Source organism: Lissotriton vulgaris, chromosome 1_1, assembly GCF_964263255.1.
Source record: "Lissotriton vulgaris chromosome 1_1, aLisVul1.2, whole genome shotgun sequence".
Lineage (NCBI taxonomy): Eukaryota > Metazoa > Chordata > Amphibia > Caudata > Salamandridae > Lissotriton > Lissotriton vulgaris.
The window spans coordinates 594,819,431-594,842,723 of record NC_141685.1 but is presented as its reverse complement, the minus strand read 5'-3'; the positions used below and the strand labels follow the sequence as shown (position 1 = coordinate 594,842,723).

The 23,293-nt window shown below is 41.0% G+C and overlaps 1 protein-coding gene across 1 annotated transcript in view; it reads right to left on the bottom strand.

Annotated features, from left to right (window-relative positions):
* Window positions 1-23,293, bottom strand: part of DNAI3 (dynein axonemal intermediate chain 3) — a 1,122,635-nt gene that overhangs the window by 984,718 nt on the left and 114,624 nt on the right. Inside the window, exon 4 of the mRNA XM_086954055.1 lies at window positions 818-1,002. Within this exon, the coding sequence (XP_086810181.1) occupies window positions 818-1,002 (185 nt within the window). The remainder of the gene's footprint in view (window positions 1-817; window positions 1,003-23,293) is intronic.

The window sequence follows — 23,293 nt, the reverse complement described above, 5'->3', positions numbered from 1 at the left end:
CAAGGTGAAGCCAGGCATCCCCGGCGTCTGTGGGGGGCCGTTGTAGCGATGAGGCAAGCTTAATGCCCAGAGTTACCGAGTGTGATCACTGCCCAAAGTGGGCACCGAGGCGAGAATTATCAGTCCGCTGACCCTGGTCCTCGACCCTGCCGCGTCGGGAATCGAACCCTGGTCCCGGGCCGTTCTCAGCCTCCGGGTCTGCCGCCTCTAACCAGCGAGCCACACCTCGCTACAAGTGGATTTTCTTCCTCTTGATTACCTTTTTTTGACTAATTTACGTTTTCGGTTCAAGCAGGAAATATCTTGTGGGAGTTGTGAAATCGATGCTATTTTTCAGGCTTGAAACCATTTCTGGGGGTTTCATCAGTTTATTTCCAGGAACAAATCTACCCTCTAATAGGCTAGTATAGGGTGCTGCTCACCATATGGACAGATGGTCACTGATACCTGGTGTGATATATAAATTGAAATCTAAGAAAAGTGCTCCGGGATCCACACACACAGCAGACAATTATTCTGACATGTATGACTATCAGTGAAGATCCAACAATGCAGAACTAAGATTTTCAATTGGATCAAATTCATATCTCACCATTGGAATCACATAAACTTCTCTAAATATTAATAATAAAAACAACCCACAAAATGCTTCCCATACACATTTTTGATAAGATGGACTGTTAATAAAAGACAACAAATGAAGGAAAATGTCTAGCTTTACAATTCAGATTATTTAGGATAGCGTTAGCCATCTTCAGAACATGCACTGCGGAATATATTGAGCTAAGATTATTGTAAAACAAAACAGAGTACCTACCATCACTACTTTTTTGACTGGGTGGAAATCTGAAACCGCAGCTCTTGTTTTCAGATCCTGAAGTATGTCTTCCTTTTTTATAAGCTTGTATGGGTTTGCTGGTGTGACATCCACATCAACACGACTATTAAAAATTTCTTGAGTCATTGTTGTAACCACAAGTGGAATTATGTACTCTGGCGTATCTAGAGTAAAACATATTACAGAATATTTAAAATCCACCAGCTATCTACTCCACATGACTAGCTTCAGGTCACCAATTGACAGCATCCCATCATACATTGATACAGCTCTCCACAAAACAGAGTCTTTTGGCACCCATGTTAAAATACCTAAATGAACACATACGGCGCACTAACAACGGAACTTTGACATTTGGTCAATAAAATAGACAGGTGATTTAGGATTAAAGGGAAGGTCCATTATAAAAGCAGAGAGCTGAAGGACACTAAATCAAGGTCAATATGATACGGACAACAAGGCATATGCCCTCTGAAGATTTGAGAACATCATCTAAAATAATCCACATAAGGTGTCTGAATTCTGCATATTGCATTGGCCTGCTTGTTATTTTAAAGGGTCTATCTGGTAAATGATGTCACAATAGAGCTCACAACGCAAGCAGACATGATCAAACAAAGGAATGTTAAGGAATATGCATTTGTTGGTGATTGTTAGAGATGTAGGACTGACTAAAGAGGGCTTTTTTTCTCACTATACGGAATGGCCCTTTTAAGCCGTACTCTCTCCTAGCTTGTTCCAGTGGTGCATGATTGTAGTTTTGGCAGAATCAGTATCATGTTGGTTTCTATGATCGCTAAAAGGATCGACGTCAGGGAGGACTGTGATCAGATCTAGCTTCAATGTTTCTTTCTTCCCCACTTGTCTGAAGTCCATGATTTATTCAGAACTATTTCTTTTGTCCCTTTTTCCTCACAAGTTGCTGCCTAAGTGAATATCTTGTGACTGTATGATCTTGACTTTATTTATTGACCCTGCATATTTTGTAAAAAAGAATGTCTTCTGGCAGGTACTCCTTGTGGTCCTGTCTGGGCCTAGTGCTAGCGATAAAAAGAGTTGATACTTTATCCCTCGGCATACATCTACTCCTGTACATCAAATAGGATCAGTTTGAATTGTGTGATATTTTGCCACTCTTCCATGTGCTGAGTGTCGCCACACCTACCGCAGTGTTTAATGTGGATACTGAAGAGGGGAAGTGGTGAGTAATAAATCTAGAATCGTCCAAGTTGAAAGTATTTATTTATATATCAAGAATACCAACGGAGATTCCTTTCCTCAGTCCTTCTCTCTGAACAGCTGCTTCAAGTAATGCAGTATGTCCAGTGAGAACAACTGATGAAGTGGAATGCTCTATCAAACAATAACATTCTACAACTACATATTAATCTTGTGTAGCAACACGAGAACACGTTCTTTAAAGGTATATAACACAACACATCTTCTTCTTAATACAAAATAAAATAGAAATAAAAAGAAAGAGAAAAAAAAGCATTAATCAGATATACTATCGCATACAAAATCTTTTAACCATACAGGTTTGGATCTAATTCTCACAGATCGATCAACATTATTATTATTATCATGAGAAAAATCTACAGAAGATGTAATACCATCTGAAACAGGAACACAAGAATTGCTGTCAACATTATCATTATTTTGAACACTATTAGAAAGATCTATATTTTCTATTTCCTTCGATGTCCCAGCATTATCTGATGCCATAGATGTTCCAACTGCACCACGATCTGATGCCATAGATTTCCCAGCTGCACCACTCGTTCCAGAACCATATTTTTCCTCATTTTGATTTTTCCTCATTCCTAAATGTTGTTTTTTAATAAGATCTTCTTCAATGATAAAATGTTGAGAATTCCCTTTAGACATACCTGAATCTCCTGTATTTTTGTACAAACCTATGTCACTCTTGAGAACTGCGATACGTTTTATATTCCACACTTTTCCATCAGTTAAACGGACGGCATAACTAAATATTTTCTCTACTTTTAATGGTTCAGAAAATTGACTCTCACCTTTTTTTTACCTTCCAAGGTTTTTTAACTTTGACCCAAGATCCTACACTAATATTGCAAAATTTCACATTGTGTTTCAAGTCATATATTTCCTTGTTCCTCAAATGTTTATCTTTTATTCTGTCCCTTAACTCTTCTAAAGGAATCATAGGTTTTTCATTTGAATCTATCCATTCTGGATTACACTTAGTACGTACAGATCTTCCTCTCATAACCTCAAAAGGTGATGTACCTAAAACCTCATGAGGTGAAGTTCTATACATTGAAATGTTCTTAAATAACTGTAATTCCCAATCACAATCATTACTCACTGCACCTTGTATAGCATTTTTAAGTACCCTGTGGAATCTTTCAATCATACCGTTACCACTTGGATTATATAGTGATGTAGTGCAATGTCTAATACCTACCTACTTAAAATAATCTTGACAATATTTGCAGTGAACTGTACACCATTGTCACTAATCAATAATACTGGTAATCCTTCACCAACAAAAACACAATTCAAAAAATATTACAACTTCAGAAGTGATTTTCTCAACTACTTTCAAAACTGGCCATCTTGAAAATAAATCAATAACAGTTAAGACATACTTGTTGTGTGCTCCTATAGGCCCCATTATGTCAATGGCAACTGTGTGCCAAGGTGCTTTTGGAATAATAGGTTCAGCCTTAGCTGGTTTCAAAGTTATTAGAGTTTTATCTGAATTAGCACACCACACACAATCCCTAATGATTCTTTCAACAAACAAATCCATTCCTGGCCACCAAAACCATTGCTTAATTTTTTGCTTAGTTTTCACTATACCACAGTGACCTTCATGACACATCTCAACAATTTATTTTTTTTAACTTGAAGGGGAAATAACCTTTCCATTCCGTATAATGTTACCTTTCAATATGGAAAGTTCATCATAAATCTCCCACAATTGCTTCAACTCGTTTGTTAAATCTTGTTTATTAGGCCATCCCTTGGAAATGAAGGAAGATAATTCTGTCAAAACTGAATCTTTCTTATAGGACGATTCCCAATCATTGCTATCAATACAAGGTAAACCATGAGCATGAACTAAAGCAACCTGAATATTCTCCCATTCATGATCAGAACTATCCAAAAGATTGATTGGCATCCGTGAAAGAAAATCAGCTACTACATTTTCTTTACCTGGCACGTAAATCACTTTGTAAATATAATCCTGTAACCTTAAAGACATTCTGGCTATTCTGGGTGCATTAAATAAACCTTCTGTGGTCAATAACTTAACTAAGGGTCTGAGAGTGCAAGGTTTTCACCAAACATAAGCCCTAAAATGCTCTAAGGACCAAATCCAGGCTAAAGATTCTTTTTCTATCACAGAAAATGTTTCCTCGCAGGAGACAAAGAACGAGAGGCATAAGCAATTATATACTCCTTTCCATCTGAATCAACCTGTGAAAGCACACCTCCTAAGCCCGTGTTACTTGCATCCACAGTTATTACTTTATCTAAATCCGGGTCAAAAGCGCTTAAAGCTGGTGCCTTTGCAATCTCACATTTAATATTTTCAAATTCCTCTTTGCACTCCTTAGACCATACAAATTTAGATTTGTTCTTTATTAATTGACTGATATTAAAAAATTTACTTGAGAAGTCTTTTACAAACTTCGAGTAAAATTCAACCAGACCCACAAAAGATCTTACTTCATCTTTATTATTAGGATTCGGAGCATTTATCACAGAATTAACCAGGGAAGGTATAGTTGAAATTCCTTCTCCACTGATAACATGTCCCAGGTAAGTGATTGATCTCACACCAAACTTGTATTTAGAATGCTCCACAGTTAAAACTTTTTTTTCCAAAACATTTAAAACTTCTTTCAAGATGTTATCATGTATCGCTTTATCTTTTCCAAAAACAAGAATATCATCTTGAAAGCATCTCACGCTATCAAATTTACTGAATAACTGATGCATCAACCTTTGAAAGATAGCGGCAGCGGATGCTAAACCGAATGGTAGTCTCTTATATTGAAAACAACCCGAGGGGGTAATAAATGCAGTTAAAGATTTGCTCTCATCAGTGAGTGGAATCTGATGGTAAGCGGCTGACAAGTCTATTGTCTAAAACCAACTTGCATCCTTAATCAAACTCAACATCTCTGAAATCTTAGGCAATGGAAACTTGTCAACCACGATATTATTATTCAAATGCCTTAAATCAATGCAAAGTCTCAATTTTCCATTGCTGCGTCGAGCCACCACAATGGGAGAAATCCATTGTGATGACTCAATAGGTTCAATAATATCCGCTTGAACCAGTTTTTCAAGTTCCATTTCAACTTCTCTTCTTAACACAATAGGAATGTTCCTTACCTTGTTCACTTTAGGACATGCATCTGGTTTCAGAACAATTTGATGTTTGAAATCAATTAACCTTCCAATTTTTTTTAAAGACATTTGGGTATACATTCAAAATTTCCTTACAAAAATCTGAATTATCATCTAGTAACATTACTGGATCCTCACTGTTAGGGTTAAATATTATTCCAAGACTCCCCTGATCAATCCATCCTAGAACAGACGGACCTTTCTTTGAGATATACAATTTTCCGTAAGCCTATCTTCCTTTAAATCTAAGTAGAAGAGGTCTATACCCAACTATGTCAATTTTTTCATTAGAACACCCTACTGGTCGAATATCGGATGGTAATAATTCATTACCAAGTTTCTTATCAAACATACTTTTCCATATTGCTTCATTAACTATCGTATATGGGGAACCTGAATCTGCATATATTTGGACATCAACACCACCTAAAGATAATAAACAAAGAGGTTTCTTTCTGTTATTTTCTTTGTCAATGATGTTTAGCAAAAACAATTCTCTTGAATTTTCAGTATTCTTATTATCTAAAACAGTGTTAAACTAATTTTTTTTAACTGAATTATCATCTTCACTAAACTAGTAACACTTTCATCATCTACACATTTCACCTTAACTGACTTCATTCTGTAACAAACTTTTGCGAAATGCCCTACAATATTACAATTTGAACACTTATGTTTTAAGGCAGGACAACTCTTGCTGTTAGCGAGATGTGAACTACTTCCGCAGCGAAAACATTTTAAACCTTCCTTTTCCTTTGAAGGATCATGTTTAGTATTCTTTATATAAATCCTTTTGTTTTTTTCAGACGATTTTCCTCTAATTTTACTGACGATATTTTCACTCTTGTCCTCTGTCTTGTTTTCTTTTTTAAGAGCGTTCGCACTTCGGCTTGAAAGTTCTGCTTTTCTCACTAACGCTAAAATGTCTTTCAATTCAGAGTCACCATTAATCCACAAACGGTCTTGAATAGACGTGTCACTAGCATGCATTACAACCTGGTCTCTTATTAATTGATCTTCCAAATGATCAAATTTACAATCTTCAGCTATTATTCTTAGGGCTGAGACGTACTCATCGATGGGTTCATTAGACTCTTGTTTTCTATGAAAAAATGTGTATCTTGTTATGCCAATGCAGACTTTCGGTAAAAAGTGATTGTCAAAGTCTTTTAAAATAATCACAAATTCATCCATGTTGCCAATAAACTGTACACTTTTGCATTTTTTCATAGGTTTTTAAACCAGCTGGACCAAGAGAATAAAGAAAAAGAGTTTTTTTCCTTTCTGCACTCATTTTCTTATCGACATCAATAGCCTTAATAAAGTTTAAAAAATATGCTTTCATTCCAACCATTGGTCATAACCAGAAGACCAAAATGGTAATGGATTTTGAATTGTGAAGTTTTGTTGAGAAGCCATATCAAAACTTAACTACTTCTCTCTCCCTTCACAGAAAAGTGCTTTTAAAATTCTTAAAATGTCAAAATATACGAAATTGTACCTTTAAATTTCCATGCGTGAAGTTCCAGGAGCTGAAGAAAGATTAAAATGGCTTTCAATTAATTAATTATACTGAACGGTAAGTATAAGAATAGATTTTAACCTTCACTCGGTTTTGCGATGATAAATACTAAAAGTAAACAAAATCCAAGATGGCGGCACGTTGTTCAACCTTTGCGTGACCTCGCGTACGTAATTTACATAGCACACGTCAGCAGGAAGCTTGCGTGCTAGAAACGTATAGCGTAGGAGGTCACTCAGGGAAACGTTCCGAAGCTGGCTGGATTCTGTTCCTCGAGCGCGCACTTTTAAAAGATGCTGCTAAGATTAAAGGGTGCCAGTGAGGTAAATCTTCATTTAAATATAAGATAAATACTTTACCAATTGCAGTAATCACTGAGATGTACGAGGGCCAAGAACAATTAATCTTCAAGTAAATTCCTTCCTTTTTGAAAATTTCCAAAAAGTGGTAAAAATCAATCTAGAAATGTTCTTATGGGTTCTCTCCGTTGGGAGATTATCGTCACCAAATTTGTTGAGCAATAAATCCTGAATCGTCCAAGTTGAACGTATTTATTTATATATCAAGAATACCAACGGAGCTTCCTTTCCTCAGTCCTTCTCTCTGAACAACTGCTTCAAGTAATGCAGTATGTCCAGTTAGAACAACTGATGAAGTGGAATGCTCTATCAAACAATAACATTCTACAGTTTCAACTAATGGTAATTCCTTCTTTAGTAGCTGTACTACAAAGCTCTTTATATCAGCTCCCTCCTTTCCTTCTGGAAGTTTAAGAATTTTTAAATTATTGCGCCTTTGCATGTTTTCCAACCTTTCCACTCTTTCATCCAGTTCTCTGTCCCTAGAATATAGCTTCTCTATCTCTTTGCGATTATCCAGCACTTTTCCTTGTACAACTTTCATCTCTGATTCCATCTCTCCTGTACGTATACTTAATTTGTCGATCTTATCTTCTAGTAATGTACATGTGGCACTTATACGCTCCTGATTCCTTTTGGAGGCTTCAAACCCTAAATGAATGTCTTGTTCCAATTTCCTTAATAACTCCATAACAGACACATCTGTCGTTGCAGGTCTCTCTTGCTGACGTGATCCAAATTCTTCTAATGGGATCAGCATTTTTCCACTAATCATAGTATCGTCTTGTCTTGTAAATATGTCCTCTCTCACATCATCTTCCAGCTCAGCAGAGACAACAGTAAAGCTTTCAGCTAATGAGTCTGGTAAAGGGGATTGAAGTCCCTGCTCAATGGATGCCTCCGCATCCACACTAATAATTTCCCCTTTATCTACCTCCATCTCTGTTACAAGGACCTGGAAGGGGTTCGGTGTTAAAAGGGTTGACCAGTCCTGTTCCTGTTCCTCTTCTATAGAACTCAGTGAATGATCAGCCAATTCAGCCAACTCAGCCCTCTCGCCAACCCTGGGTTGAGTTTGAGAGGTAGAATCAGGCTTCAAAACCAAAACTTTTGGGACTGGCTTAAAATATGAGTTAAGCGAAGGAGTTATGGGGGGCTTAAGACCAGCTTTTTCTTTTTTTTGTCTCTTTTTTCTTTCTTTCCTCGTTGGGGAATCCTTAGTTTTGTAAGAAGCAGACTTGGAGATAACCTCTTCTTTTGCCGCACCCTTTTTAGCCCCCTTTTTAGCGCCTTTCTGCAACTCTAACGGGTTAGAAAACAAAACATCTTGAGTTTTATCTATTTTACTTAAACCCACCAGACCGTCCTGTCCCTCCAGTCTGTTACTCCTCAATTGATATCTTGTTTTACTCCCTCCTTCTGGCCCTTTGCTTACTTGCTCAATTCCAGTGTTCCATCCGACCTCCTTAACTCGCTGACCAACTTCCTCGCCAGCTTTTCTCCCCAGCAAGAAAGCGGGGGGGGGGGGGGGGCGGTAGTTAAGAGTTCCACTCCTCGTCCTCTGCCACCGCTTGTTGGCGTTCCAATTTTCGCCAGCACTCGGCGTCCCCTGCTGACTCCTTGAGCCGCTCTCTCCCAGCTCCCAGCCGGCAAATGACACGACTCCGCCCCCTCACTCTCGGCGGTTTGCAGAGCCAAGTTCTCCGCCATCCGCTGCGAGTCTCCAACAACCGGCCGACAAACGGCCTCCAGGATCGCTCGATAACTCGTTTTGAGAGCACAAAAGTCCTCGCATGCACCAAAGTATGTGCGCCCTCCGGAATTATAAACAACTGACTGCGAGTCTCACATCGACACCACCACTGCTCCGGACATCCGCGACCCGCTACCTAGCTGGCCGCCATGTTTTCCTCCTTTGCAGAGCCAAGTTCTCCGCCATCCGCTGCGAGTCTCCAACAACCGGCCGACAAACGGCCTCCAGGATCGCTCGATAACTCGTTTTGAGAGCACAAAAGTCCTCGCATGCACCAAAGTATGTGCGCCCTCCGGAATTATAAACAACTGACTGCGAGTCTCACATCGACACCACCACTGCTCCGGACATCCGCGACCCGCTACCTAGCCGGCCGCCATGTTTTCCTGTAGTGCAAGGAAATGTTGATGCGAGATATTCAGCGAGTACATCGCGATCCCTTTAGGTTGAATCCAGATCGTGCTAAGCCAAGAAAAATTCTGATTAATTTTGCGACATACTCGCTAAAAGAAAAAATCTTGTCACTTGCTCTTAAGAAAAAGTCCATAATGATAGACGGAATAACAGTGGATATTAGGTCGGATTTGTCCCCAGCCACAGCAAATAGGCAATGGGAATTGCGATTCTCCTATTAACATGACCAGAGAATCTGGATTTCATTAAAGACACGGAGGCTGACATTATGCATTTATCCTTTAATAGCAACTCACACAGCCGCACTACATCACAAAGGATAAAGTTCTAGAGTCATAACAAGGATGTATCTAGGAGATGATCTGCCTCTTTTAAAAGCGGCTCGCCAGCAGATAAGTCACTACTTTCTCTCTCTCTCATATCTTTACTTGATACGCTATTTTATGGCAATTTTCTTGTATTGTTTAAGCTATTTTGGGCTTATATCTTTATCTAATGCCTTTTTCATTGTGTTGAGGGGGTACGCTAATGTCGTTTTGCTAATTTTAATTGTTGAATTGTTATGTAGTTTTTAATCCTATTGCGCCCTGCCCCTTCCAGGGACGTACTTGTTATCACCCGGGTGGCGCTGGTTCTACCTCCCCCACCCCCCCCCTCCATGGACTTCCAATTTATGGTCGTCCTTCGCTCTCCCTCACACCCTTCTCCTGTCTGACCCCGCAGCGTCCCCTTCGCTGCCCGCCTCTCACCCGTCTGAGACTTCGCCTTTCCAACTGCTTTCTCGGCCCTTTCGCCTTCCCGACTGCTTTGCTTCCTTTTCTCCGGTTTCCCGGAGCAAGCGCCGCTTGGAGGAAGGCACCTCAGCAACGCCCGCGTTGCGTGCCTTTCCTCCCAAGCGACTTTCCTCTCCCCGGCGGCTGAGCTCGAGCACTCCTCGGCAATTTTGCCAGTTGCTCCGCTCCAGCCGCCGGAGAGACTTCCACACATTGCGCTAGTGCTACAAACGCTATAAACATCCCCCAAGGCTCTTTTAATCCATACTAAAGCCGGATTAACAGTACTTAAACCGGATTGACTGCCCTTACATGCTGTAACTGCCCTTTCATGCTTAAACCCCCCCTTTACCCTGTGATATATTCCCCGATTAGATTTACACGTCCCTTATAAATAGATTTACCCCTTACAAAAAAAAAAAAAAACCAATACCTAAAAAAAAAAAAAAAAAAAGAAGAGGTGATAGAGGAAGGAGGAGATAAAGAGGAGAAGTTGCTTACTCTACCTGCTAATACCCTCTTCTGACCCTACTACACCATGTCTGACATGGATTCCGACGACGCCACGGCTAGTTCACCGGCCCCCCTTGACAACTCCCTCAAAAAATTCCTTCAGCAGGAAATTAAAGCATGTATGATGTCTTCTCTTAAAGAAGTTATGCTCTCCAAAAGACCGTGTGATCCTCAGGATCCTCCCCTACACGGTAAGAGACCCAAAAAGACCAAACATTGCGAAAGCACTGCGGGCCCTAGTGCCTCTCACAGTACAGGAGGTCTTAGCACCTCGCTTTGGATGGGTGGCCATCGCGCCCCACTTGAACCTGATGTCCCTCGGGACACTACCCTGATCGGTGCCCATGGCGGCACAAATGTGTATGGTGTCCCTCGCGACACACTTTGGGATAGTGCTAACGAAAAAAGGAAGAATGTTGGTCTTGACTCCTCCTCATCCTCCTTTGATGATAATGCCTCCAAAGACCTTTCAGACGAATTCGTCTTCGACCTGGATGAGGTCCACCATGACTTTAACTCCCAACCTGACCCGGAACCCTCCTCTAAGAATATTATTCTCAATCCTGTCGGAGAGGAGATGTTCTCTCCCCTGAACATCTCTCACCCCAACAGTTCTAAATGGTTCCCGCAGGATCATGTTTCTAAATTCGTTTCTCGTTGGTTGAGAAACCTTTTAGACAGAAACACCAGGAATACTATGAGGTCTGAATCCCCCAGACCTACCATCGATGAGAGGGTTTGTCAAACCCCCAACCTAGATCCTAGTTGTGGTGATCTGTACTGCCATGGCTGTCATCCCTTCTCCCTGTGATGTCACCCTTTAGATTGTCCTGTAGCGAGGATTCCTCCCCAGTGTTCCCTGCTTGGCAGTTGCTACTGCTGTGTCTTCCCCTCAGGTTATTTCTGGGCTGAGATTTCCATTTTTGGCAAATTTATCAAAGGAAAGGTTTATGTTGCTAAACGGGGCATCAATGTACTGGGTCTCATCCATCAGGCAGAATTCGGTGTCACCATTAAGCCTGGTCTACCCAATCCTGTATTTATTGAAGAGTGCAATATTCCTCATTCTATGTCTTCATCTCCTGCCCCTGTATGTAACATTTTGAATGATAAATTGTGGGAGCTCAAATTTAAAAAAGTTTTCGAAGATCGCCTTGGTAAAATCACCAATTTTCAACATTTCATCAAAGTCAAAGATGGCATTACTCCTGTCAAACACAAACTTAGAAATGTCCCACTCAGTATCAGAGAGGACTTGTCCAAACATCTGAAATCCCTGTGCGAACAAGAAATTATTGAGAAAGTTGAATCGACATTATGGCTTTCTCCCATCGTTCTTGCTAGGAAAAGGTCTGGTGACCTTAGGATGTGTGTGGATTTACGCAGTCTCAATCAGGCTATCTGGGTTGATGGCTTTCCCCTCCCTCGCATTGAGGATTTAATAGCAAAAGTAGGTTCTTCCACTTGGTTCTCAAAATTTGACTTAAAGGCGGCCTACCACCAGATTGAGTTGCATCCTCTCTCACGTCACCTCACTGCCTTTGTCACACCTGATGGCGTATTCCAATTTCGTCGTCTTCCCTTCGGCTTGGCTTCTGCTGCTGCTGTTTTTCAGCGCATCATGTCGGAGATGTTTGAGGAACTCTCCAATGTAGTCGTCTTTCAAGATGATATTCTTATTTTCACTCAATCTGAGAACGAACATGACAAAGTCATTGACCAGGTCTTTCACATTTTGGAACATAGAGGCGTGACATTACAAAAGAGCAAATGTGTTTTCAAAACCAGAGAAGTGGAATATCTTGGTCATATTATCTCTGAAAATGGCATCAGGCCAAGATCTGGTCTTGTCAAAAGCATCATTGAAGCTCCCGCCCCTTCCAACAAGGAACAGCTTTTGTCCTTTCTGGGTCTTTGTGAGTTTTATTCAAAATTCATGAGAGACTATGCCAAGACCACAGAGTGTTTTAGGCTTTTACTTAAAAAAGGTGCCACTTTCAGCTGGTCTGATGAGTGTGAAAAAGGTTTTCAACTTATCAAAAAGCATATTACCAATGCTCCTGCTCTTCAACCCTTCAATGGCAACAGAGAAACCATTGTCACTGTTGATGCTTGTGAATATGGTTTAGGAGCTGTTCTTTCTCAAATGGCCTACGGTAAAGAATTTACCGTCGGATTTGCCTCCAGGACTCTCCGTCCTGTCGAAAGGAAATACTCTGTTATAGAGAAGGAACTGCTTGCTTGTGCCTGGAGTGTTGAGAAATTCAAGTCGTACCTATGGGGTAGACCGTTCATTCTTCAAACCGACCATCGTCCCCTTGTTGATATCTTATCAGGCAGAAACGTTAATCGCACCACTGCACGATTGGCTAGACTTTCCACTAAACTTTTGGAATTTAATTTCAAGGCTGTCTACATCCCTGGCGGCAAAAACAGACGGGCAGACTGCTTGTCAAGGCTACCTCTACAAGTACCTGATGAGAATGACAAAACTGATATTGAGGAATGTTTTGTGGCCAATATCTCCCAAACGTCTGTTTCTTTTGCTGAATGTGACTGGATCAAGGCTGTCGAGAATGATGCCATTCTCAAAGATGTCATCTCCTTCATACAAAAAGGTTGGCCTAAAGAGAAAACTCTTTCTCCTGAGCTTCAAATCTATTGGAAAATTAACTCTGAACTTTCTTTGGAGAATGGTAAAATTGTTAGGGGTGATAAATTTATTCCCCCTTCTGTTTACAGAGAGAAAATTATCACTGATGCACATTCCGGTCATCTTGGTGCCACCATCACCAAGAGAAATGTCAGATCGAATTTTTGGTGGCCAAGAATGGACAACCAGATTATTGAGGCCATCAAACTCTGTTCACGCTGCAACACCAGTGACAAGGTTCTCATTTTAGAAGGTGTTTCTAATTCTGTTGTTCCCCCTCCCGCTAGGGCCTGGCAAAAAATTGGTCTGGACTTTTTAGGTCCGTTCCATGTTCTTCCCAATACTTCCAAATACTTCTTGGTCCTTGTTGATCATCTTTCCAGGTGGGTCGAAGTTGAACCTATAAATGTTCCTAATTCCAAGAGTGTTATTGATTGTTTAAGCAGAATCTTTCTCAGGGAAGGGTGTCCTGAAGAAATCCTTACCGACAACGGGGTTCAATTCATTTCCAGAGAAATGAGTGTCTTCCTTAACAATTGCTGTATTAGACATACCAGAACTCCGTTGTACCATCCCCAAAGCAACGGCAAAACCAAGAGATTTAACAGAGTCATTGTCGAATGTGTGCAAGCTGCTTTCAGGTCAAATAATTGTATCTTTCAAGCTGTAAAAGATCTTATATGGTCTTATCGCATTTCTCCCCATATTGCCACAGGTTTTTCTCCTTTCGAGCTAATGAGAGGAAGAAAAGCTTGCTCCCAAGCTGTCCCATTTTGGATGGTCAAGAGTCTCCACCGGGGCTGTGATTTGGAAGCAGTGTGGGAGTGTGCCAACAAAAAATCTTCTAGTTCTCTACCCTGTCCTGTTGAACCTAAAAAAGAGTCTTCCCATAACATTCATCCTGGTGACTGGGTTAGAATCAAGAATCCGGTCATAGTTAAGAAAGGCTTTTCCAAATTTCTTGAATCCCAACAGGTTGTTGATGTTCGCAAGAATGCTGTCAAACTGACTAATGGCAATTGGTGGAGCACTTCTCGGGTTGCCAAAGATCCTTCCCGTGCAACTGCTCCTTCTTCAAATATCAATGTTGGCAATGGTTTAAAAGTTGATTCTAATGTTAGTGCTGACAATTGTTTAAGAAGAAGTTCGAGGGCTATTGTGAGGCCCAACAAATATCGTGATTACATCTGATTTGCCTTTTCTCATTGTTTTACTGTGTTCCTTGAATTGTTTTTTTTTAAAAAGGGGGGAGGTGTGTGGTGATCTGTACTGCCATGGCTGTCATCCCTTCTCCCTGTGATGTCACCCTTTAGATTGTCCTGTAGCGAGGATTCCTCCCCAGTGTTCCCTGCTTGGCAGTTGCTACTGCTGTGTCTTCCCCTCAAGCTGGACGGCTCTCTTCTCCTGAATAAATCCTGAACCTCAACCTCCTGCCTCCGCCTCATCTTTACACTAGTCTTATCAAATTCTTGTTTAAATTAGGGCGAGACCCCAGAAAAGGATTGGAAAGAGCCCTTAAAGGCTGCCAAGACCGCCTCCTGGACGTCTTGGGACCCCTTGTTAGGATCCTCGATATGGCCGAGCAATCCCACCTCTCCTCCACACCCTTAAATACTGATCTTGTCCGAGGATGGAGCCAGAGGGCCATCGTCCTCCTTGGTAATGCCAACTCGAGCATAAATATTGAACGAAGAAGGTCCATTTTGAACAAGATTGACCCTAAATTAGGTGATATGGCTGAAAAAGAGCCCTCCCAAAACCCCAGGGGCCTAGGTACTCCCAACACCTCCAACTCTACAAGTAAGTACTACTCCTTCTTCTACCCCTCCCATAGTAGGGGGCAGGCTAAAACAGTTTTATCATGTTTGGGATTCAATTACCCAAGACCCATGGGTTTTAGAGACCGTCATGGGTTTCAGGATAGATTTCTTACAGATTCCCGTCCAGTCACACTTACTCCGCCCCTTTGTCCTCTCAGAAGATCAAGAAAAGATCGTGGAGGAAGAAATCGCTTCCATGCTCAAAAAGGACGCAATAGTGGAGGTTCCCTGGTCCGATGCCATATTCATAAGCACACTGTTTCTCGTTCAGAAAAAGGACAAGGGTTGGAGACCCGTAATAAACCTTCGAGAAGTCATCAAATTCCTAGTTTATCGCCATTTCAAAATGGAGGGTATCCACCTCCTGAGGGATCTCCTTCTGGAAGGGGACTGGATGGCCAAGTTAGACCTGAAGGACGCGTACTTCACGATTCCCATGTACAAGGAACATCAACCCTTCCTTCAATTTGCTTGGAGGGAACATCTCTACCAGTTCCAAGCTCTTCCCTTCGGCCTCTCTTCTGCCCCTTGGTGCTTTACCAAGATCATGAAGTGTGTCGTTACAATTCTAAGAGAGAGAGGTATCCGCCTCATCATTTACTTGGACGATATTCTTATCATGTCCCAATCCCATTCAGACCTCCTAAGAGATCTAGAAACCTCCATGAACCTGTTAGAGAGCCTAGGGTTCATCATCAACAGAGACAAATCCATGCTCTCTCCCTGCAGAACTATAGAATTCCTCGGCTTCACTCTAGACACCACAAAATGTCTCCTCCTTCTTCCGGCCAAGAAGATTGCCAAGATCCGGAAGGAAATCAGGTCCGTTCTGAAACAAGAGTCTTTAACTCTCCGCGAACTAGCCAGACTTCTTGGGCTCCTTTCTTCTTCCATCCAGGCTATTTTTCCCGGCCCTCTGAACTACCGTGCACTTCAGAGAATAAAGAGGAATGCTCTCAATTCAGGTCTGTGGTATGGGGACCTTGTCTCTCTGGATCCGGATGCGAGAACAGAGCTCTTTTGGTGGCTGGAGAACTTAGACGCCTGGAACGGCAAAGCTATCTTCGGCTCATTTGTCCTAGAATCAGACGCCAGTCTTCATGGCTGGGGTGCTCGTTTGGGGGACCAGGACACCGGTGGGGTTTGGACCCTATCGGAATCCTCCCAACACATAAATTTTCTGGAATTAACGGCTGGCTTATACGCTCTTATGAGCTTCAAACACTCCATCCAAGGGAGGTCCGTTGTTCTGAAGATGGACAACGTTTCCGCTGTGGCCTATATCAATCGCCTTGGAGGGACGAGATCTGCGGATCTCTCCAATCTTGCAAGGAGACTTTGGATGTTCTGTCTGGAACACAAAATCTCCCTCAGGGCGGAATATCTTCCCGGGAAATCGAACATTTCAGCAGACTGGAATTCGAGATTCCTTATAGACTTCTCGGACTGGAAACTCGATGTGAACGTCTTCAATTCCCTCTCCCACTTTTGGGGTCCCATGGACGTGGATCTATTCGCCAGCAGGCTTACCTTCCAACTTCCCAACTACTTCAGTTGGATGCCAGACCCGGGCGCTCTTGCTGTGAACGCTTTTCTCCAACCCTGGTCCCACTTCCTGGGTTATGCCTTTCCTCCTTTCGCCATGATTCAGAGAGTCCTTCAGAAGGTCAGATCGGATCAATGCTCCCTGATCCTGATAACTCCCTTTTGGCCGTCCCAATTCGTCGACAGCTCTCTCTCTTCTCGGAGAATCTTGGGCACCTGGGACACACCTTAGATACAACAGCATTTGGAAGAAATGGTTTCATTGGTGCCTGGAAAGGAGTCTGGATCCCGTGGAGACTCCTGTTGTGAATATCGTTAATTTTCTGGTCGAACAATTTGACAGAGGCCTTTCCTATCGCTCTATTAACTGCTTCAGATCCGCAATCTCCGTTGGTCACGCTCCTATCAACGGTAAATCGGTAGGTAAAAATCCTATCATTTGTAGGGTCCTCAAGAGTATAAGACTAAGGAGACCCCCTAGACCTAAATACCAGACCCTTTGGGATGTCAAGTGCATTTTAGACCTTTTTTGTTCCTGGCCAGATAATTCTTCCCTTAATAGGAAGCTTCTCTCCTTTAAGCTTGCTACACTCTTGTGCTTAATTTCCTGTAGGAGGGTTTCTGACATCAGAAGCTTAGACATTTCAAATAGATGTTATGATATGTTTGGTGTCAAGTTCGAATTACTTAGAAGAACCAAAACGATGTCAGATTTTATCTTCTATCCTCGTTTTGACACCTTTCCTAAACTTTGTGTGGTTGCTTGCATGAAAGAATATGACGCTAGGATGTCTCTCCTGCGCCCCAATGGCGCAAATCAACTCTTAGTTTCCTTTGTGAAACCTTTCAAACCTGTTTCTTCCACCTCCATTGCTAGATGGGTTAAGTCTACCATGAAGCTCGCTGGTGTCGACCTCTCTAAGTTTCAAGCACATTCTGTCAGAGGAGCTATGGCCAGTAAGTCCTTCTGGTCAGGTGGTAAGTTAGATAAAGATATAAGCCCAAAATAGCTTAAACAATACAAGAAAATTGCCATAAAATAGCGTATCAAGTAAAGATATGAGAGAGAGAGAAAGTAGTGACTTATCTGCTGGCGAGCCGCTTTTAAAAGAGGCAGATCATCTCCTAGATACATCCTTGTTATGACTCTAGAACTTTATCCTTTGTGATGTAGTGCGGCTGTGTGAGTTGCTATTAAAGGATAAATGCATAATGTAGCCTCCGGTCTTGTAATGAAATTGGGAAAACGACTGATACCTTTAAGAGAAATAGGAGCCACTGCCCAGCTAAAATTTCCTGCTTTTTTAAAAGTAATGTGGAATAACAAGATGTATACATTCCGTACAGTTGAAGAGGTAGACGCCTTTCTGGATGTTACTCAGGATGGATAAGTGTAGAATACTGACTATGTATATATAAAATAGTAGTAAAAGACATCACCACTGCGACATCCACTGGCCTAGGCCATGGGAGTTATGGTTGGGTTTTCCGGGGAGGGAAAAGGTTGTGTGGGGAGGGGAGGGAGGGGGTCAAGGGAGAAAATAAAAAAAAATATTCCTCATGAGCTGCCTTACTGTCATATAAGTAGAAGGGAAAATGGGTAGTGCATGATGAGCAGGATCACTAATAAGGAGCTACGGTTCCTTACATGGAATGTGAATGGTCTCCGGGTTAAATCGAGGAGATTATTAATTTTGAAATATTTAGAAGACTCACCAGCTCAGGTGATTATTCTGCAAGAGATGCATTTAACACAAAAGGAAAGTAAGGAGATATTCAGCACTCAAAAGTGGATTGCAAATGCCATTTTTACATCTCATGATTTGGTTACAAAAGGGGTGGCTATTTTGATTAGAAAAGGAGCAGATATAGTAGTTGAAAACAATTTAGTAGATAGTAGAGGAAGATGGGTGATTTGTAAGATAAGACTGGCGGGTGAAGCCCTTGTGGTAGTTGGTTATTACGGCCCGAATGTGGACGACCCCACAATTTTAGAAAAAAATCGAATTAGAGTTGTTGGAATTCTCAGGCAAAATTATCATGGCAGGAGACTTCAATACAGTATTAGATTGCAAGTTGGATAGAACTGGTAATGCTAGGGCAATAGTAAACACCAAAATGACAGCTAAGGTAAGGTCAGTTATGGTCCAGCAAGGGCTCTGTGATATTTGGAGATTTAAAGCGGCACAGCAGCTAGGATTTACTTTTTATAATAAAAAATATAAGCATATTTCACGGATAGATTTTTTTTTGGTAGACAATAGGTTGAAAGAGCGGGTTACAAGTGTAAAACATATAGGGGCACATTTATCAGATCAATCTGCAGTGAGTTTAAACTTAAGTTTAGAGTTAGAAGAAATGAGTCCTGTCTGGAGACTAGATCGTACAATTTTAGAAGACGAAGAAGTTCTAGAAGCTCTTAAAAATGAGATACAAGTTTTTCTAGACGTGAATGTGGGCTCAGCTAAGGAAGATATAGTTTGGGAAACCTGCAAAGCGTTTATGAGAGGGAGAATGGGAGCTCAGGGTGCGAAAAAGCGAAGACTGTATTACAGCCTAGTTACTAAATTAGAAAAAGAGATTCGAAATTGTGAATCTAGTCGAACCCCCCAGGGTGGTATCATTTCAGAAGATTCAGTGAAGAAAAAGCTCTTAGATTTAAAGGTTCAACTTACGGCAGTACTTACTCAAAGAGTGAAAGAAAGATGGGAAGCTAGTCAGTTGGCACACTTTTCATATGGAGAGGGATGCGGCAAGTTATTAGCGTGGAAAGCCAAGAAAGACGTTATACGTAATCAAATTAAAGAGATTAAGAAATCGGGCGCAGGTCAAGTTATAACAGAAAGGAAACAAATTGTAGAAGCGTTTCATGATTATTTTGTGAATGTGTATACAGAGGATCTCTGTCCAAATAAAGTTGAGATTGAGAGCTGGCTACCCTTAGTGAAACCACTTGCAGTGGAGGATATGTTGGAGTTAAATAAAGAAATTACTCATGAAGAGGTGATGAAAGTCATTAAGGAAAGTAAAAGGAGGAAAGCCCCTGGGCCAGACGGCCTCCCAGCAGAAGCATACAAAGCGTAAGGAAACACAATAGTTCCCACAATATGTCATTTATATAATAAAAATTTTAGAGGGGAAGTGACAATTCCAAGCTCATGGAATGAGGCAACTATTATCTTAATACTTAAACCAGGGAAATCTCCAAAGAGTTTGGATGCTTATAGGCCTATCTCACTCTTAAATTGTGATTACAAATTCTTCTCTAAAATCCTAGCGGACAGACTCGGTAAAATTATTCATAAGCTGATCCACGAAGATCAAAGGGGCTTTATCAAGATGAGATACCTAAAAGAACTTACTTATTCCTTGATAGGAATGATAGACTTAGCTTCCCATTATGAATACCCCTTGGCAGTGATCGCGTTAGACGCTGCCAAGGCTTTTGATCGAGTTAATTTTGTATATTTAAAAACACTTCTTCATTACCTCAACTTAGGAGACAAATTTACGCAATCTATCTTTGCTTTGTATTGTGCACCAACATCGCGAGTATTGGTAAATGGGACTCTCACACTCCCTATTAGAGTAATGCGGGGTACTCGACAAGGATGCCCGTTATCACCCTTGCTTTTTGACCTATATATAGAGCCTCTTGCCTGTAAAATTAGAGCTTCAGAAGAGATACCCCCCTTTGTTGTGATGGACTGGTCAAAGAAACTTGGTTTATATGCAGATGACATTATTGTTTATTATTCAAATTTGGTTGGTTCTTTGGAAAATCTAGTTAAGATAACAAAGGATTTTGGTAAGATCTCTGGCTACCAGTTAAATCAAGACAAAACTGAAATAATGACTTGGAATCTTAATACAGGAGGGGTAAAAACCACAGCAGAAATGAGATATCTTGGGGTTAGGATTACACAAAAAATTGAAGATTTGGCAAAAACTAACTTTGATAGAGTGAAAAAAGAAGTTGTTGATACTCTAAAAGGGTGGATGAATTTACCTCTTTCAATATACGGACGATCTAATCTTGTAAAAATGGTGATTGTACCTAAAATTACTTTCTTGTTTGAGACTATTCCGTTGGGTTTTAAAAAGGATTGGCTGGTTAAGCTACAGAGTACGATAACATCATTCATTTGGGCGTCAAAGGCCTCTCGAATTTCATGGAAAAAAATAAGGAGGAAACTAAATAAAGGAGGGCTGGCGGCCCCAGATATACAAATTTATGCTTGGGCTTTTTGTTTAAAAAACTGCAGGATGCTGTTGGGTACTCTTCTTAGTTCTCAGATTGGCGAATTATTTGGAATAATGCTGAAAAGGTCAGGATATCATGAGTTTGGTTTTTTGTATAAGTTCGCAGACCCTAAATTTTTTAAAAAGGTGAGACTTAAGACTTTGAGAGACTTGGCCGAGATATGGCATAAAATTAGAAAAATATCTAAACTGCCCTATTTTAGCTATATGGCCCCAATATGGGAGTCTCCTGGGGCTCCATCTTGGACAAAAGACGCGCTAGCACTACATTTGAAAAAGGAACCAGCTTTGCAAAGGTGGAAGGATCTGTTTCAAGATGGCAAACTAATTTCTTGGGGTTTTTGCCAGCAAATGTGGGGTCCAGTTTTTTCAAAATACAAATATCTACAGATCCAAAGCTGGGCAAATCATTTGGAATCAGAGATCGGAACGGAAAATGACTTTGAGTTAAACTTGGAGACAGGGATCTTTAAGAAGGAAGTAGCTTTTTGGTATTGGCAAATACTAGAATTGGAAGATGGACCATTTGATCTGCCAGAGACCCTGTGGATGGATAGCTTGCCATGGATCGCGACAGAAAACCAATGGCAAGTATCTATGTGCATGCTATATAGTATTGTTAAACCTGCAAACCTAAGGCGAAACCTCTTATTTACCATTCACAGGGCATATTGGTCTCCGTATAGACTTTCTAAGTTTAAAGAAGGAGGAATTGTGGGATGTCCAAAATGTAAAGCTCCAAATGTGGATGATTTACATATGTTTGTATCTTGCCCAAATATCAAGCAATTCTGGATTGAGGTAAGTGACTCCCTCTCCAAATCTTTGAACCAACGCATTGAGGTAAGCCCTGAATTAATTATTACGGGGAGATATGATTTAGAAAACAGATTTTTGAACAACAATGTTAGACTTATTTTTTATGCCATATTGCTAGCACGTCGAGAAATATGTAAACTATGGGTCTCATCACTTAGTCCTAGTTTAATGGATTGGATTTTAGCTATGAGGTACATAGCTAAGCTTGATATCTTAGACCGATCTAAAAGAAATAGAGGATTTTGGATACCCTTCTTGTTAAGTTTTGGTTGAATTACATTTATGTTAAAGTCCGATGATTAAGCCCGTGCCTGTCTCGCTGGTATATGGTTTCCTCCAGGTCGATAGAGATAGTGGAGGACACACATGATGGGTCAGGTGGTCAAGAAGGATAGTTCAGAGGAAGGCCAGACTCAGAATATGTGTTGTCTATGCCCTATTACTCTAAACCAGCCTAAGAGATAAAACAGCCCAGTAGTGGATTAAGAAAGAAGTTATGGGTGGCAAGACGGCAAATGAGGATATAAAAAAAAAAAAAACACACAATAACATTCTACAACTACATATTAATCTTGTGTAGCAACACGAGAACAAGTTCTTTAAAGGTATATAACACGACAGGAAGTCATTGCTAGGGCGCGGTTAGCGATTGTCCTGAAGAGAACAAAGGGAGCCTACCAGTCTACTTATAACATGTGATGATGGTAGTGCAAGCTTTGGATGGGCTTCTGCTGTGATTCTTGAGGCACCTATTGGTGCCAATAGAATTGCTTAAAGTAGTAGTAACCTTCAGACCTCTAGTGCTTGTAATGTTCTATTCTCTTTCCTATGCCTGTAGATTTTTTTGGAGACTTGCTGCAGACAGCTTTAAGTGTCAATCACAGACAGTACTGTAATCCATATTTGTTATAGGTATTAGAGAAGGCTTAACGTTTGCTCTTTAAGGGATGACTTTTTGGTGTATTTTACTTTGCTACTCTTTTATTGATGTCCTTGCTCCCTAATTTTGTTTCATCTAGTATCTATAGTATTGAGGTTTCAGCCTTGTTTTTAAATTCACTTTTGTGTATCCTTCCTCTACTAACACCAGGGATCTATTTTATTTTGTCATTGTGATTTAGCACTATATTGTAGTGCATGTTTTGTAATTGTTCATTTCTCTCTCTCTTTCCTGCCTTCCCTCATCGAACGTACACTTACACATTTTCTCACTTCCCCCACCCATCTCTCCTTTGCTCCTCTCCCTATCATGGTGTTCGTCTCTCTCCCTCAGAGAGCACTGCTGCAGCTCAGTGTTGGACCTCTATTTCCCCTTCCCTGTCTTTCTCTCACCTTGCTCCCACTCTCCAACAAAACCTCTCCAACCACCCACTCCTCTCCCTCGGCTCACTGTTGTTGGCTTTGCCAATGACAGATGCTTTAAAATTGCCCGGGCATTAGTAAAACCATCAGGGGCAGATGGCCACCTTCAAAGTATAATTTTTATACATTTATGTTGGGCGATTTAACTTGATAAAGCATGTTCTGTTGCAAGGGGGCAGTCATCTTTGCAGTGTATGAATTTAATAATTTCGAGATGGCCACTGCATTTTCTGATGTAATGTGGAGGGAGGCAATGTG